At 41.2% G+C, this 15,303-nt stretch overlaps 1 protein-coding gene across 1 annotated transcript; it reads right to left on the bottom strand.

Moving 5' to 3' along the window:
* Window positions 1-330: 330 nt before the first annotated feature.
* Window positions 331-13,702, bottom strand: BDNF (brain derived neurotrophic factor). The gene is given in 3 exon segments (XM_064576727.1): window positions 331-1,472; window positions 13,479-13,522; window positions 13,525-13,702. Coding segments are annotated over 3 exon segments (972 nt in total). The 5' UTR covers window positions 13,688-13,702; the 3' UTR covers window positions 331-707.
* Between the last annotated feature and the right edge of the window lie 1,601 nt (window positions 13,703-15,303).

Below are 15,303 nucleotides of genomic sequence, written 5' to 3'. Positions count from 1 at the left end.
ATCTTTACAACATACAAATAAATCTCTTATCAACCAGAATATATATTGAAGGAATTCTTTCCCCATCCCTACTCCCTATGGGAACTAAAAACAAAAAAAACAAAAAAAAAACAAAACAAAACAACAAAACAAACAAAAAAAACACAAAACAAACAAAAATATACCCCTCCCAGCCCCCATTCCCTAAGTCAGTAAAGCGATGACAACAGCACCTTGACATTGTTTTAATTCCAACGCTATCAGAAGTTAAAAGCAGTAAAACAGATAATAGTACTAACAAGAACGAAGATACTTACTGTCTAAAATGTAAACGGAATGTTTTGGTTCAAATTTTTGTTGTTTTTTTTTTTTTTTTGTCTGTTTTCTGAAAGAGGACAGTTTATTATCAATTCACAATTAAAGCAGCATGCAATTTATTATTATTTTTTTTTTAAACTTTTTACGTTTTCAATTCTTGGCAACGGCAACAAACCACAACATCATCGAGGAATGTAATGCAGACTTTTTAAAGTTGTGCGCAAAATGACTGTTTCCCTTCTGGTCATGGATAGGTCCAATAAATAGATTGTAGAACCACTGTACTGTATAAACTTCATTTATACATGCAGTTCATAAAATTATTTTTCTTAACTGAATAATTTACCCTGTTATGTATATATACAAATAGATAATTTTTGTCTCAATATAATCTATACAACATAAATCCACTATCTTCCCCTTTTAATGGTCAATGTACATACACAGGAAGTGTCTATCCTTATGAACCGCCAGCCAATTCTCTTTTTGCTATCCATGGTCAGGGCCCGCACGTAGGACTGGGTAGTTCGGCACTGGGAGTTCCAATGCCTTTTGTCTATGCCCCTGCAGCCCTCCTTTGTGTAACCCATGGGATTGCACTTGGTCTCATAGAAGTACTGTTTCAGTTGGCCTTTCGATACGGGGACTTTTTCAAGGACCGTGACCGTCCCGCCCGACATGTCCACTGCAGTCTTTTTATCCGCCGCTGTCACCCACTCGCTAATGCTGTCACACACGCTCAGCTCCCCACGGCGGGCGGGGTCAGAGTGGCGCCGGACCCTCATAGACATGTTTGCAGCATCCAGGTAATTTTTGTATTCCTCAAGCAGAAAGAGAAGAGGAGGCTCCAGAGGCACTTGACTACTGAGCATCACCCTGGAAGTGTACAAGTCCGCGTCCTTATTGTTCTCTTCACTGGGCCGAACTTTCTGGTCCTCATCCAACAGCTCCTCTATCACGTGTTCAAAAGTGTCAGCCAAGGAATTCAGGCCTCTCGAGCCTGCCTTGGGCCCATTCACGCTCTCCAGAGTCCCATGGGTCCGCACACCTGGGTAGGCCAAGCTGCCTTGTCCTCGGACGTTTGCTTCCTTCATGGGGGCAGCCTTCATGCAACCGAAGTATGAAATAACCATAGTAAGGAAAAGGATGGTCATCACTCTTCTCACCTGGTGGAACTGTAGGGAGAAAGCAGAGAGAGGACACAGAACTCGTTAGGGCTTCCTTCCGCGGGGATGCAGTGCGGCCATGTGATTGTAACTCCAGGCCATTCTGCAGGGTCAAGGATTTTATGTACTGGTGATAAACTCCGGCGGCAACGCGAGCTAATGTCAGGAGTGCGCTCTGTGTGGTTTAATATAAACCAGAGACCGTGCTGTGTTTGCCCCAAGACTGGGCCTTGAAACCCAGGGTGAGACGGCTTCTAAGCAAGTGAAAAAAACAGGGCTTCAAGTTCTCCTCCTTCCTCCCACTTTGGCAGCTTTGTAAGCTTAATTTTTAATGATCTCTGCTCAGGCTGTCACAGAAACACAAAATCAGAGATGTTACTAAGCAACAACTGCAAGTGTAATAGTAATTTTTTCTCTTTTCAAGTTAGCAGCATGGTCCTACTGCGGGAACGTGTGACGGGAACAGTAGTGGCCTGAGGGGTCTGTGGGGGCCTTTCTAGCTGTGAGATAGCTAGGCAGGAAGAGCAGCAGGACAAAGAAGTCAGCGAGGGGCAAAGAGCCTTTACACTGACTTTTTTTCCCCCTCCCGTAGAGATAATCTATTACGACCAAGCAGAAAGATAATCCCATCAAGCCATCCTGCTTTACAGATAAGGAAACCAAAGGCCACTGAAGGAATTGCTTCCTGTCCCGAAGAAAGTTTATATTAGAACTGGGGGCTCCCAACTTCAGCTCCAGTGTTTCCCTATTACACCTGGGTGGTCATAACCGAAAATGTTTTGCTTATTTCCAAACACAAATCATTTTCTACGCGTTGATTTTAATGGCGTGTCTATGCCTCGGGCTGATGTCATGAAAACAATGTGTCTACTTAAGAGAGAACTGGAAAAGTCAGCATTAAAAAGGCACTGAAGTCAATTTCAAATGCCTCCCAGATGCGGATCCACAGTTATCTCCACCAACTCTCCGAGCCCCTCACCCCTTGGCTTTCCTGGCTCACAGGCGGCCCCATCTAAGAAAGCTCAGTTTCTCCTTTTATTGGAGGTGTGGTCCGGTGTGTATGTGTATGAGAGAGCTCGGAGTTTATCACACCTTTAAAAAGCTGCGTGGCATTTTGCACATTTTGGAATAGGCTTCTTTCTGTGCTTTTGAAGTTTTCTGGGAAGTCCCTTAACAGCACACCACAAAATTAATCTGTTCCTGTTTGCCAGAGGGCTGCTATTCTCTAAATTTGGCTCTACGTCTACAAGCAGAGTCTGGGAAGCCAATTAGGATAGGTGAACGAACAACATGAAAACATACCTACAGACCGACCCAAGGTTACCGTCTGATGGTGAAGGACTTCAGAATCACTTACCTGAAACACTGGGTCCCTTAGCAAGAGAGAGAGAAGCATCCCTCAGCTCCAACACTCTAACTATTCCTACTTCTCAGTCCTGGAGCAAGGACTTACAAAGAGACACACACGTGCCCTAGTTGTTATGCTGTGCTAACCAGTAGGAAGAAGGACTGTTTTTCTGTCCATGAAGTGTCACTGAACAGGAAGGCAACAACCTACCTCCAGTCAATGGGTCATTCTGCAGAAATGGCTGAAAATGCTGGTACGGAGAAACAAACGTTTCTGTTCTCCGCTTTTATAAGAGATCACGGAGAGACTATTACTGTCCCCAAACACCCACAAATTTCCTTGTGGATTCACTCTCACTTTGTACAACTAGCAAGCATGCTCAGGACTGTCTGCAGTACACAAGGGTCTGAGGATTGGAAGGGCACACTGGTTTGAATGAACCACAGATATCCATTCTGCTTACACCCGAACTTTTTGTGAATGTTCTGGATTCTGCACCACCAAAGAAATGTATCCTCCGAGGAGCTTTCTGTACCTGGCTGTACCACTGAATGAAAATCCTTTCTCCTAATGTTCCCAGTTCAAATTAAAACAACCCAAGGGGCACCTCCGATGGAGGCTGAGGAAAGAATGCAAATTTAGAATATTTCACTCCAGCCATCTATATCATCTGTATATTACTACATCCATCTATATCACTAGAGATTTGCTGTGATCAGTTATCTTTTAATACTATTATTTCATTAAATCTAAGATGCCTGCATTATAAAACACACCATTTTATGTACCACTAAGAAATTAAAAAGGCAGCCAATTAAACTATTGCTTTCTTTATCGCTCGGAACTGTTACTGTATACTTGCTGAAGAGCTCTCTTAGGCTTATTTGGGCACATTTTATCATATATAATTTTTCTGCATACATAACCAAAGAAAACTAAGCAAAATAAATTGGCTAAGGTGGTGACAACTGTGCCGTGACTCCTTCCTACCTGGCCAACAATAACAATAAAGTGACATCAACTGTAGGACACAACCTATTTCAGAGATGTTAAAAACATGAATCGGAAAATGCTCATTTTAGAATTAATCAAATAGAGTAAGTCTCGTAAATATTTACTAAGTGCCCACACAAACTGCTTACAATGGCCTAAGGCACTCAGGCACCTTTAAATACAGGGTTGGGCAACTGTTTTATAACCACTACCACAGTAATAAGTCTTTTAATGATAACCTTTTCCTATACTTGGCTTAAAGAAGTTTACCCTGCCTTTTACTGGTCTCATCTTTTTATTAATAACTTCTCGGTTACAAAAGTAGTCAGTCCTTTACATATTCTTCTTAGCAGTTCCATAAGTATTTCAGATACAAATGGTATCTGAGTCAATATAACTTGGCTTCCATCCTGAAGCCCAAACCTGGGGCATCCCTGAAAGTTGAACATCTGCAGAGTCAGTAATGAACTTCCTGGTGCTGAAGTCCAGCCCCCATCTCCAGCCCTGCCCAGAGGGACACTTCTGGGATGCTCACTGCCTACTCACTCACAAGGCCTGGGAACGCATCCAACACCTACTTTTTGTGGGGACAATGTTCCTTCCTAACTTTTCTGTTTCTGACAGTGATTTCTTATTCCTCTGGACCGTCCAGGGTGAAGGCAAGAAATCTTGGAGTCAGGTTTGACCATACATTTTAGGTATGATCTTCAAATCCAATCAGCAAAGAAGTCCTGTTCATTTTTCCTTTAAGACATTTTTTTCTTGTCCATCCCCTTTTTCCTCCGTCCCACTGCCACCATTTTGGCTCAGCTGTCACCATTTGGTTTTGGGACTACAATGTCCCCCAGACGTACTTCACATCCTTTCTGCTCCATTCAACTATGATGACCACTGCCTGACTAACCACTCTGAGCTCATCATTCTCTTACAAAAACTTGCAATGGCATTTTTTTGTCCCACTAGATCCCATCTAACCTCTTTGTCTGGTATTCATACCCTTCAAAATCTGGTCTCACCTTACTCACCTCTACTCTGATCAGGCCTGAGTCCCTGGAACCCCAGAAACATTATTGCCTGGAAGTGACTTGTTCCATTCCTGGCAAACTCTTTTCTCTCTCTCTCTAAGTCTTGTTTATCCTTCATGGCCCAGTTAAAGCATCAAATCACACATGGCACCTTCTCTAATTACTCCAGCACACACTGTCCTCCTTCTCTTCTAAAATTTGCATGTTACATCGCATTTAGTACTTCATTCCCTACTCACTCATTAATTGTTGACGGTGTTTGCTAACCATGGCCAGTCTTCAGTTAGATGATAAGCTCTCTGAGGGAATGAGTCATGTCTGACCCAATTAATGCTTAACACAGAGTAATATAATAGTTCTCAGTAAAAACTTACTGATGAGTTTTTTGAACCATGAGAAAAGACAGTTTTGACCTAATCTTCATGGGAAGCCCTCCCATTTGGAAAGCACCAGTGAAGTCACTGGAATTATTTGGTCAAGTACAGGCCATGCTAAACCCAAATTATAAGCTCGAAGGGATCTGATAGATGTCAATGATCAGTCATGAAGAATCTCTTCAGCTTCTCTAACAGGGCAAAGCTTTACTTGAATGATTTCTAAAAAGCAAATAACATGACATCATATGAACAGCCCCCGTCATTTGTGTAGCTCTGTTTCTAATAGAAGACTTTGGAAAAGCAGCCGGTGATAATAATAATCATAGCAAAACTTGGACTTTTTAGTCTTGTAACTGCCTTTTTTTTTTTTTTTTTAAGATTTTATTTATTTATTTGACAGAGAGAGAGATAGCAAGAGCAGGAACACAAGCAGGGGGAGTGGGAGAGGGAGAAGCAGGCTTCCCACCGAGCAGGGAGCCCGATGCGGGGCTTGATCCCAGCCAGGACCCTGGGATCATGACCTGAGCCGAAGGCAGACGCTTAACGACTGAGCCACCCAGGTGCCCATTGTAACTGCCTTTTTTGCTGTTAACCTCCTCAGTGAGTGATTTTATACGCTGTATCAGGAAATCCTAAAAGTAAAAGCTTCCATGACAATTCCTAACATTTTAGCCCTTCAGATGAGTCTATTACGCCAAAGATGAGAGGCGGTGTAATACTGCTAAGTAGACGGTTAGTCTATATATCTGTTTATATGTAATAAATTCACTGGTGCTGTCTAATTCTGCTCCAAGGCTTACAACAATCAACTCAACTGCATCTATAAAATGCTAGAAAGGATTTCTTTTTTAGCCCCATTCTCAAAAAATTAAATATAGTACGCTGGGCTAAAAAGAAAATCGACAAAATAGAAATAAAGTTTAGTTTTAAGCATGACTCACAAGTCTTAAACATTCAACCAGATGAATATCCATGACAGCAGGCTGTAGTAATAACTTACATTTGTCTAAAAGACTACAGAACATTCACAAGTATGATCTAATTTGATTGTTACAAGGAGATAAGACAGATATTATTATCCATATTATACAGATGAGACAATTATGGTTCAGAGAGGTTCACAGGTTACCTCTTCGTCCAGGTTTTCACCATCAGGACATGCTGCTGGGTTTAGAATATTTAACTGCCAGGAGAAGAGAGGCTCTGCTACAGAGGGTGGTCAGAGAAGGAACTTCTAAAATGTGGCCACAGTTCTCTGCAGGTGTGTGTATCCTGGAGCCCAACTTTCTTTCTTTCTTTCTTTTTTTTTTATTTTTATTTTTATTTTTATTTTTTTTAAAGATTTTTTTTTATTTATTTATTCATGAGAGACAGAGAGAGAGGCAGAGGGAGAAGCAGGCTCCCAAGGAGCAGGGAGCCCGATGCGGGACTCGATCCCAGGACCCTGGGATCATGACCTGAGCCGAAGGCAGACGCTTAACCATCTGAGCCACCCAGGCGCCCTCTTTTTTTTTTTTTTAGATGAAGACATTGAATGTTTATTTTTTTTAAATTTATTATTTTTTTTATTCTTATGTTAATCCCCATACATTACATCATTAGTTTTAGATGTAGTGTTCCATGATGGAGTCCAACTTTCTAAAGGCAGCACCCCCGAGATGCTACTTTTTAGTATTGGATTAATTGTGACCTAGAAGACCCTTTGACTTTAATGCCATTCCAGTGGATGGAATTTCAGACAACATGGTCTTCCTCTAAAGGAAAGCTTTGCAAAAATTTAGGCATGCTAGAACAACATTTCCATGGCCAAAGCTAAGAAGGGAAAGCAAACAGTAATATGGGTAACTCAGGCAAACAAGAGAGAAAACACAAAGCGTTCCCTTAGGGTTTTGTCTATGAGCATGTAATCAAAGAAAACAGTTTAAAGATAGGGCTGCTCATCTTAGTCCTATAAGCAACAAGGATAATGGTAACGTTGAAGAAATTGTCAATTAATATTTAATTCCTAACATATATGATGCAAGCCTATTAACAGACCACCTTAATGCAATCTTGCAAATCAATGCAAATAATCTTTAATTTGTGTCCAGTTTCACTACATGCATATATTTTGTTTGTTCATTCATCATACAAAGAATCTACCTTCAAATCTTACAGTCTAGAGGGAAGTAGGACATATATTTAAGTAATAAAAACAGAAAGGTAGAAACGACCCAGGAAAAGTAAAGAAAAAATTCTATAAAGAGAAAGAGGTTACTTCCAGTTAGAGAATGAAGAATGCTTTGTGAAGAGGAAGGCAAAGGATAGGGAGGATTTAGATGTGTCCAGAAAAGACACCAATGGATGGATGGAGGCTTGGTTGAAGTCATAGAATACATTTCTGGAGAGAAGAGCTCTGAAATGGAATAGTGAGAAATAACAGAGAATGACTGTCAGATTCTGGAAGGCTCTTAGGGGGATGTTAATGAGTTTGGACCCTGCCTTCCCGGCATGGAAGAGCCAGTGAAGAGTTTCTGAGCAGGGAAATTCTTCCAGAAGCCCAGTTTATCACCAGGTATAGGAGGGCCTGAAAGAATGATAGACTGGGAAAGACCAGTTAATTCATTGATTTTCTTCTTAGTGGCTGTTGAGCTTTAAAAATAAACAGTGAGGGGCACCTGGGTGGCTCAGTTGGTTAAGCAGCCGACTCTTGATTTCGGCTCAGGTCATGATCTCAGGGGTTGTGAGATCAAGCCCCGCGACCAGCTCCACACTAGGCATGGAGCCTGCTTAGGATTCTTGCTCTCTCCCTCTGCCCCTCCTCTTTCCCTAGCCCTGTGTGTGCACGTGCATGCCCTCGCTCTAAATAAATAAATAAATAGTAGTTACTTAAGTGTGAGATTGGAGTTAAGGACTTGGGTATATCTTTTGACTTAATTAATTTATTTCTATTTTCTACTTATTTATTTTTAGGCTGAAGTGAGTTCCAAAAGGAGAAGGGGTTAGAGAGAAGTGTGTAGAGATGAGTGTTAACCACGGGTCATGTCTGGGTTGGCTGAAAGAACACCGTGGAGGGAGATGGAGGGAAGGTGGGAATGGAAGCTGTCATTCCAATTATAATTACACTGAACTTGGATTCCACTGCTCAGCACTTTTAATTCAAAGATCTCCAAACACTTTGCAAATATTAACTAATTAAGACTCATAGGACCCTAGAGGTGCAGGTAACTATAATTATCCCCCTTTCGTACAGGAGGAAGGAGGACCAGAGTTTTTAATCAACTCATCCACTCGCTGTGGTTCCCCTGATAGAACAAGGTCAGAAGCTCAGATTCCAAAGGAAAACTAGGCCTTTCAACTACAGAGACCAGTTCCTTTCATCCCTCTGCATTATTTTCCCATTAGGTACATACTGCTTAGGCGAGAATAAAACAAACAAACAAACAAAACAAACAAAAAAACCTGAAAACAAATAACTTCACATTCCTCAAAGAAAATAATTGGCAGTTGGAATCCATAAGTAAAATGGCGGTGGAGGCCTAATGATCATGACAGATGCTCACCTATTTGCTTGAATGACCAATCAATTGAAACTAATAAATATTTTAGTAAATGAAATCTAATAAGGCAGATGTTCCAAAGCTTTGAAGGAAGTACCTTTAAAAATGTAGTTTTCAACCATAATGTATTTTATGTTCATGGGTATCCAATTATGCTTTCTACACAACACAGTCCTTCATACCAGAGTACTCTCTGATCCCCTAGTGGACACATGGTACTGTGACACTTGCAGACATTACTTAGCCTCACTGAGAGTGCCAGAGAAATTGCTGGTTCTTACAGACCCAGAATAATACATACATGTAATTAGCATGTAAAAAAGTATATTGCCCTGAATTATTAATTTGATAGATAAATTTACATACATCTTTGATAGAAAGCACAACAGCTCTGGTCCTTTATTAACACCTTCTATTCCATACTCCATCCTTGAAAAAGCAAACATTTTTCTACTGGTCAGACACCCAACTTACCCAGGACTAACACTAGACCATATTCTCCCTTAGGATGGAGAATTACAATTTCTGCAGTACCTTGTACAAAGTAGGTTCCCACGCATGCTAAATGACTCTCTTCCCTCTGCTCTGGTAATATTTGTATAGTATTTAGGGAGGTGAAACTAAAGTAAGAACAGGAATTCTTAAAATGAGATGGAATGAATTTTGGAATAAGGGCTAGAACATGCCTGGCACAAGGACCAGGTCTGGGCAGAGAACATCCCACCTGCCATTTCCATCCCAGGCACAGCTGCCACCATCCAAAAGTCTTTAAGTGCCTCCAAAAGTACTGCCCCAAGAAACCTACTGTTCTACAGTAACCAAGGAAGAATGCCTGAAAGCCAGAGCCACCCACAGCTGGAAGTCCTATCCATGCCCTGCCCACTTCCTCCAGCTCCTCTTCACAGAGTAATACTGCCCAAACAGTGCACAGATCTGTAATAAAGTCAAGCATATCCAAGCCAATTGCCTATCAAATGAATAGACAGCTTAAAAATTTTGCTTTTTAAAATACATTTTTACATGCTATTTTTATAAAAGATTTTATTTATGTATTTATTTTGAGAGAGAGCAAGCGAGTGCTCACGTACACAGGGGAAGGGCAGAGGGGAAGGGAGAAGGGAGAGAATCCCAAGCAGACTCGTGCTGAGTGTGGAGCCCAATGCCAGGCTGGATCTCACCACCCTGAGATCATGACCGGAGCTAGACGCTTAACCGACTGAGCCACCCAGGTGCCCCCTTAAACTGCTATTTTTTAGATCAGAAGAACAAAATGGCAGTTAACATTCAATTAAAAAGCTTAACCTCTTTAATTAGGATTCTGTTTTCTTTAGAATTTCAGGTGAGATTTGTTTATATAAACTAAAGTTCAGATTTAACAGTATTCTAACTATTATTATTGTTCTTGACTTTTTAAGTTTCTTATTTTAAGTACAGTTAATTAACACCCAGTGTTATGTTAGTTTCAAGTGTGCAACAGTGATCCAACAATTCCATACATCACCCTATGCTCATCACAAGCACTCTCCTGAATCCCCATCACCTATTTAACCCATCCCCCCACTCACTGCCCCTTTGGTAACCATCAATTTGTTCTCTGTAATTAAGTCTGTTTCTTGATTTATCTCTCTCTTTTTTCCCCTTTGCTCATTTGTTTTGTTTCTTAAATTCCATATAAATGAAATCATATGGTATTTGTCATTCTCTGGACAATGTTCTATTAAATTGCAAAAAAACAATGCATTATTAAATTCCCATAGGTGGCAGACAGTAATGTTAATTATGATCTGATCTACCAGGTTCCATTAAGTTTCAATGACCTACTTTGTAAGGACCTGAAAAAATTAAATGAAACCTTGCTTCTCAAAGTGAGATCCATGGGCCAGCAGCATTAGCATCACCCAGGAGCTTATAAGAAATGAAGACTCTTGGGGCAGCTGGGTGGCTCAGTTGGTTAAGCATCTGCCTTCGGCTCAGGTCATGATCTCAGGGTCCTGGGATTGAGCCCCATGTCAGGCTCCCTGCTCAGTGGGGAGTCTGCTTCTCCCTCTCTCTCCCTCTGTGCTTTCTCTCTCTTTCTCTCTTTCAAATAAATAAAATCTTAAAAAAAAAAAGAAAAAGAATCTCAGCTTCCCTTCCTCCATCCCATCCACCCTATCCACTAAAACAGAATCTGCACTTCGACAAGATTCTTATACTTCAAGATGATTCATATACTTATTAAAGTTGAGAAACATTGGACTGTAAATGATAAAGAGAAAAGAAGCTACTTCAAATGAGGAAATGAAAGGGTTAAGGTCAACTTAAGTATTGTGGTACATTCTGAGCATATCATGGGCTTACCTGCCATCTTTCCTCATTGGTTCAACTTGTTTTATTGGGACATTTATTATGTAGGAAAGTATTTTTGCTTTTGTAATGGTATTAAATAAATCTGGGCTCCCTTTATTGTCACCTGGCTTTTCCACTATTGTGTTTATAAAGTACAGTATACCTATAAACGTGATTGATTGAATGAGAATTTATATTGTACTATGGACCTAAATCTGGACTTCCACTCACTTCCACTCCACTAATTTTTATCTCAATGCTACAAACCATGTGCAAGCATAATTGGTCTCCCTGATCACTTACAAAGCCTAACATCATTCCCTCAATGGAGATGACACCAATAGCATTAGCAGGCGATAGATTTCCACACACATGAATATTCCTTTCAGCCAGATAGCTCTGAAGGTGAAACAGAGACAGAGGCAGGGAAAACGGACTCACTCAATAAAGATTTATTTCTTTTTTTTTTCTTATTCTTATGTTAATCCCCATACATTACATCATTAGTTTTAGATGAAGTGTTCCATGATTCATTGTTTGTGCATAACACCCAGTGCTCCAGGCAGAATGTGCCCTCCTCAGTACCCACCACCAGGCTAACCCATCCTCCCACCCCCGTCCCCTCTAGAACCCTCAGTTTGTTTTTCAGAGTCCATTGTCTCTCATGGTTCGTCTACCCCTCTGATTTCCCCCGCTTCATTCTTCCCCTCCCGCTACCTTCTTCTTCTTTTTTTTTTCTTAACATATATTGCATTATTTGTTTCAGAGGTACAGATCTGAGATTCAACAGTCTTGCACAATTCACAGCGCTTACCAGAGCACATACCCTCCCCAGTGTCTATCACCCAGTCACCCCATCCCTCCCACCCCACCCTAAAGATTTATTTCTAAGCCTGCCCTAAAACTAACAGATCTAGCTAACATCTACCACCTAACTCCTAAATAAAACCCACAAAACAACAGCAGTGGCAGCAACAACAAAACCCTAAAACGTATCAGTGTATCAAGCATCCAAATCCCTAGCCAACCCAAATTCATCTTTATCTCACTCAGTAAGGTACCCAGCAGGCAACCCAATTTCTCAGTTGGGTTCCAACAACTGGGATCATTTGCTTCAAGACTGAAGGAGGCAACGTGGTTAAAAAAAAAAAAAAAAAAAGTTAGCTTTCTAAAGAAAAGTCTAAACATTTTTGAGTTACAGGGACATCATCAGGGAGTTGATGGGGTAGTTTCATCAACAGAACTGGAGATTGCTTCACTGTTTAGGTTTTTTTACAAAGGATTGAAAGACAGCTAGTTCCCAAACACCAAGTCACCAAGTCATCAGTATGTACACAAATGACTCACACTGGGAAGCCTGATAGTGTTGTGTTAGATCACCTGCAAATGGGTGGGGCTGAGATGACACAGAACCCTCTTTTCCCAGGCGGAATCCTAAGTATTACTGGGTTCCATCTTAAGCCCCACACAGTACAGATGTGAACACAACTAAGGAGCTGCCTCCTCCAAATTACAAACACGGAGGACTTACTACCAGGGGATGTTGTGAAAGTGCAGCAGAGCACTGTCTTTCAAGTTCCGGGATCCAGGAATAAGCATGTTCTGTACTTTAAAAAAGTGCAAGGGTGGTGTAACTGCGCCCTTTGTCCCCAAGGGGAGAAAACATGCAGTAACTCTCTCAAGCCAGAGGACAAAAGGAATCCCCCTTTAAGAAAAGTTTGCAATAATGTGGAAATTGAAAACAAGCCAGAACCCATTACAGTTAAAAACCAAAACCAAAAACAAACAAAAGCGACTATATTTCAGTCTCTTTGCTCAGAATTGGAAACTTCAAATCAACAGGTTGCTTGTAAGATGTTGCTGGACACTCTGGAGTTCCTGGGATGAGATGCTATGGGAATTTTGGCAGCTGTGAGCTGACGCCCACGAGACACCATCCCCACACAAACACACTCTTAATGGACCCCAGAGCTGTGGTAACGGCATGCCCTTCCCAGTTTTTCCACAGATGGTGCTTCTGAAATTTTCCACAGCCAATGTATTCCTGTGGTTAATTAGTTATCTGAGTGAATTCCATCACAGAATATCTGTTCATAATTAGAGCCATCTTAGGTCCAAACTGGAAGCCTTCAATGTCATTACTTCAGAAGGGGTAAAATGAGAATGGGACAGATGATTCTCACCTGATGAAGAGACTGCTGTCTAGATTAGGCCCTATCCTCTGAACTACGATAGAAAACATTAATTTTTACAAAGCAAGAGGTGAAAAACAGGTAGGGTAAGAAACTGGACAGATAAGGTGCCCCTAGAACACAAGAACAGCGTTCCTTTTAAAACCACTATCGGGAAATTCTAAGAGAAAGATGAAATTAGCAAGAGAACGCCATTAGCTCTCCGTTGCTCACCTTTATGAGACTATTTTCAGGAATCAGTTTGTTAAATTCCACATGCCACAGCCCTTCTTCTGGGATGCACAGTCATACCATACAGAAGCGTGTGGGCAGATGCCAAGACGTGCATGGACATGCAGCCCTCTCTGTAGAAACTCAATGTTCCAACCGTTAACGAGGATTAACCTCCTGCACACGTGGAGAAAACTGGTGGTTCCACACATCCAGTTGTCCTTCGGGTTATTTTTGCATCTGACTCTATAATTTCTTTTAATTACTTATTGTAAAGCACAGGGAAGTGCTCATTATTTGTAGCTTAATGCAGGAGCAAAAATAATGGAGTACGTGCCCCTGCTCACTGCCCTACCACAGTCCCCAACTCTTGTAAGTGTCCCTGTTCATGTGAGTAGCAGAAGCAAGCCAGTTTCTGGGCCCTGCGCATAATGAGCCATGTGGACCCTGTTCCAGAAATTGGCCATGTTGCAGAGCTACTATAAAATACAAGGAAAATATTAACATCTCAGATGACAAAAGATCCATATGGCTGGTCAGAAAATATCCACAGCACTTAAGCCAATAGAATGTACCTATATGGAAACATTCGATTCTGTTTCATGAGCATCAGGACTGTGAGAACATCTGTTTGTCTCCAACCCTTTTCGCTAGACATTGATTCCTACAGAATACATGCAAATTGAAACACCAATATATTTAATCTAAGCAGTGGGATGAGGGATGTGTTTCTATCTATGTGGTATTTATAAGTAAACACAGTACTGGAGGTAGTGGTGTGTATGGGGGGGTGGATTTTGGGAGAAGCCGTGGGCAGCTGGATAAATAAGTAGTATCAAGCTTCTCTTTGTATTAAAAAATGATTTAAAATAATAGCTAACATTTATGAGCAGCAAGGTAGATAACCAAGTTATCCGCAGCTTACAGCTAAGAAAACTGAGGCTCAGAGAGGTTCAATAAATTGCCTAAAACTACATGCCCAGCATGTGGTAGAAGTGGAATTTGAACCAGAGATGGCTTGCATGCTTCTTTCCACATGGGGTCAGATGTGGATGTGGGCTTATATTTTGAGGGAGGTCTACTTGGCAGAGACAGCCTGCAAACCCTATGTATCAATTTCTTATTTAAGCAAAGCCCTCTATGATCATTCCTGATAAGCAGTTTATTTACACACTAATTTCACAAGGTTGACAATCACTCTAATGTTTCTGCTTTACTATCTCTTCCCCAGATTGAAGCATTCCCTGAAGGTATCAACCATACACGCATACTTAACAGGGCATAGTGTCAACACAATGCACGGAGGTAATTTGTTTGAAATGTCATAACATTTTCCCCTGAGAAGATCTCACTGGGCCTCGAACAGAACCACATGCTTTTTAGATCGCTAACCACAACTGCCAAATACTCCTGTGTCAACTCCACTTGAGTAAGAATGATTTCAATCAGGACCCAAATACCAATGTGCCTTAAGGAAAAAAGAAAAAGAAGAAAAAACAACTTGTGACATAAAATCTTTCTTTTTAGTACCCCAACCTAATCCCCTCAAAATCTAAAGGCCTGGTTCCCTAGGCCACCCCAATTGTGACTCATGCCATGGTCCTGTTACTCAAGAACAGAGCTGAGGGCCTGACATGGCAGTGGCAGAAAAAAGGTATGGCAGGACAATCTCAAATTTATTCTCAGGGAGTGGTTCATACAACTAGTTAGGACCACAAAGACCGCAGAACAGGTGATCCAACATGGACAGAGCAGCAGACTCTCAGATTGCGCCCATAAGAGCAACCAAGTTGAAACAGCCAAAGGAAAAAAGGTCATGGGGTGGAGA

The sequence above is a fragment of the Mirounga angustirostris genome, unplaced genomic scaffold, assembly GCF_029215605.1.
Source record: "Mirounga angustirostris isolate CCGP_5_RB_7025 unplaced genomic scaffold, mMirAng1.0.hap1 SCAF_13, whole genome shotgun sequence".
Taxonomy (NCBI): Eukaryota; Metazoa; Chordata; class Mammalia; order Carnivora; family Phocidae; genus Mirounga; species Mirounga angustirostris.
The sequence above is the reverse complement of the archived record's forward strand: the minus strand, read 5'-3'. Positions and strand labels throughout refer to the sequence as shown.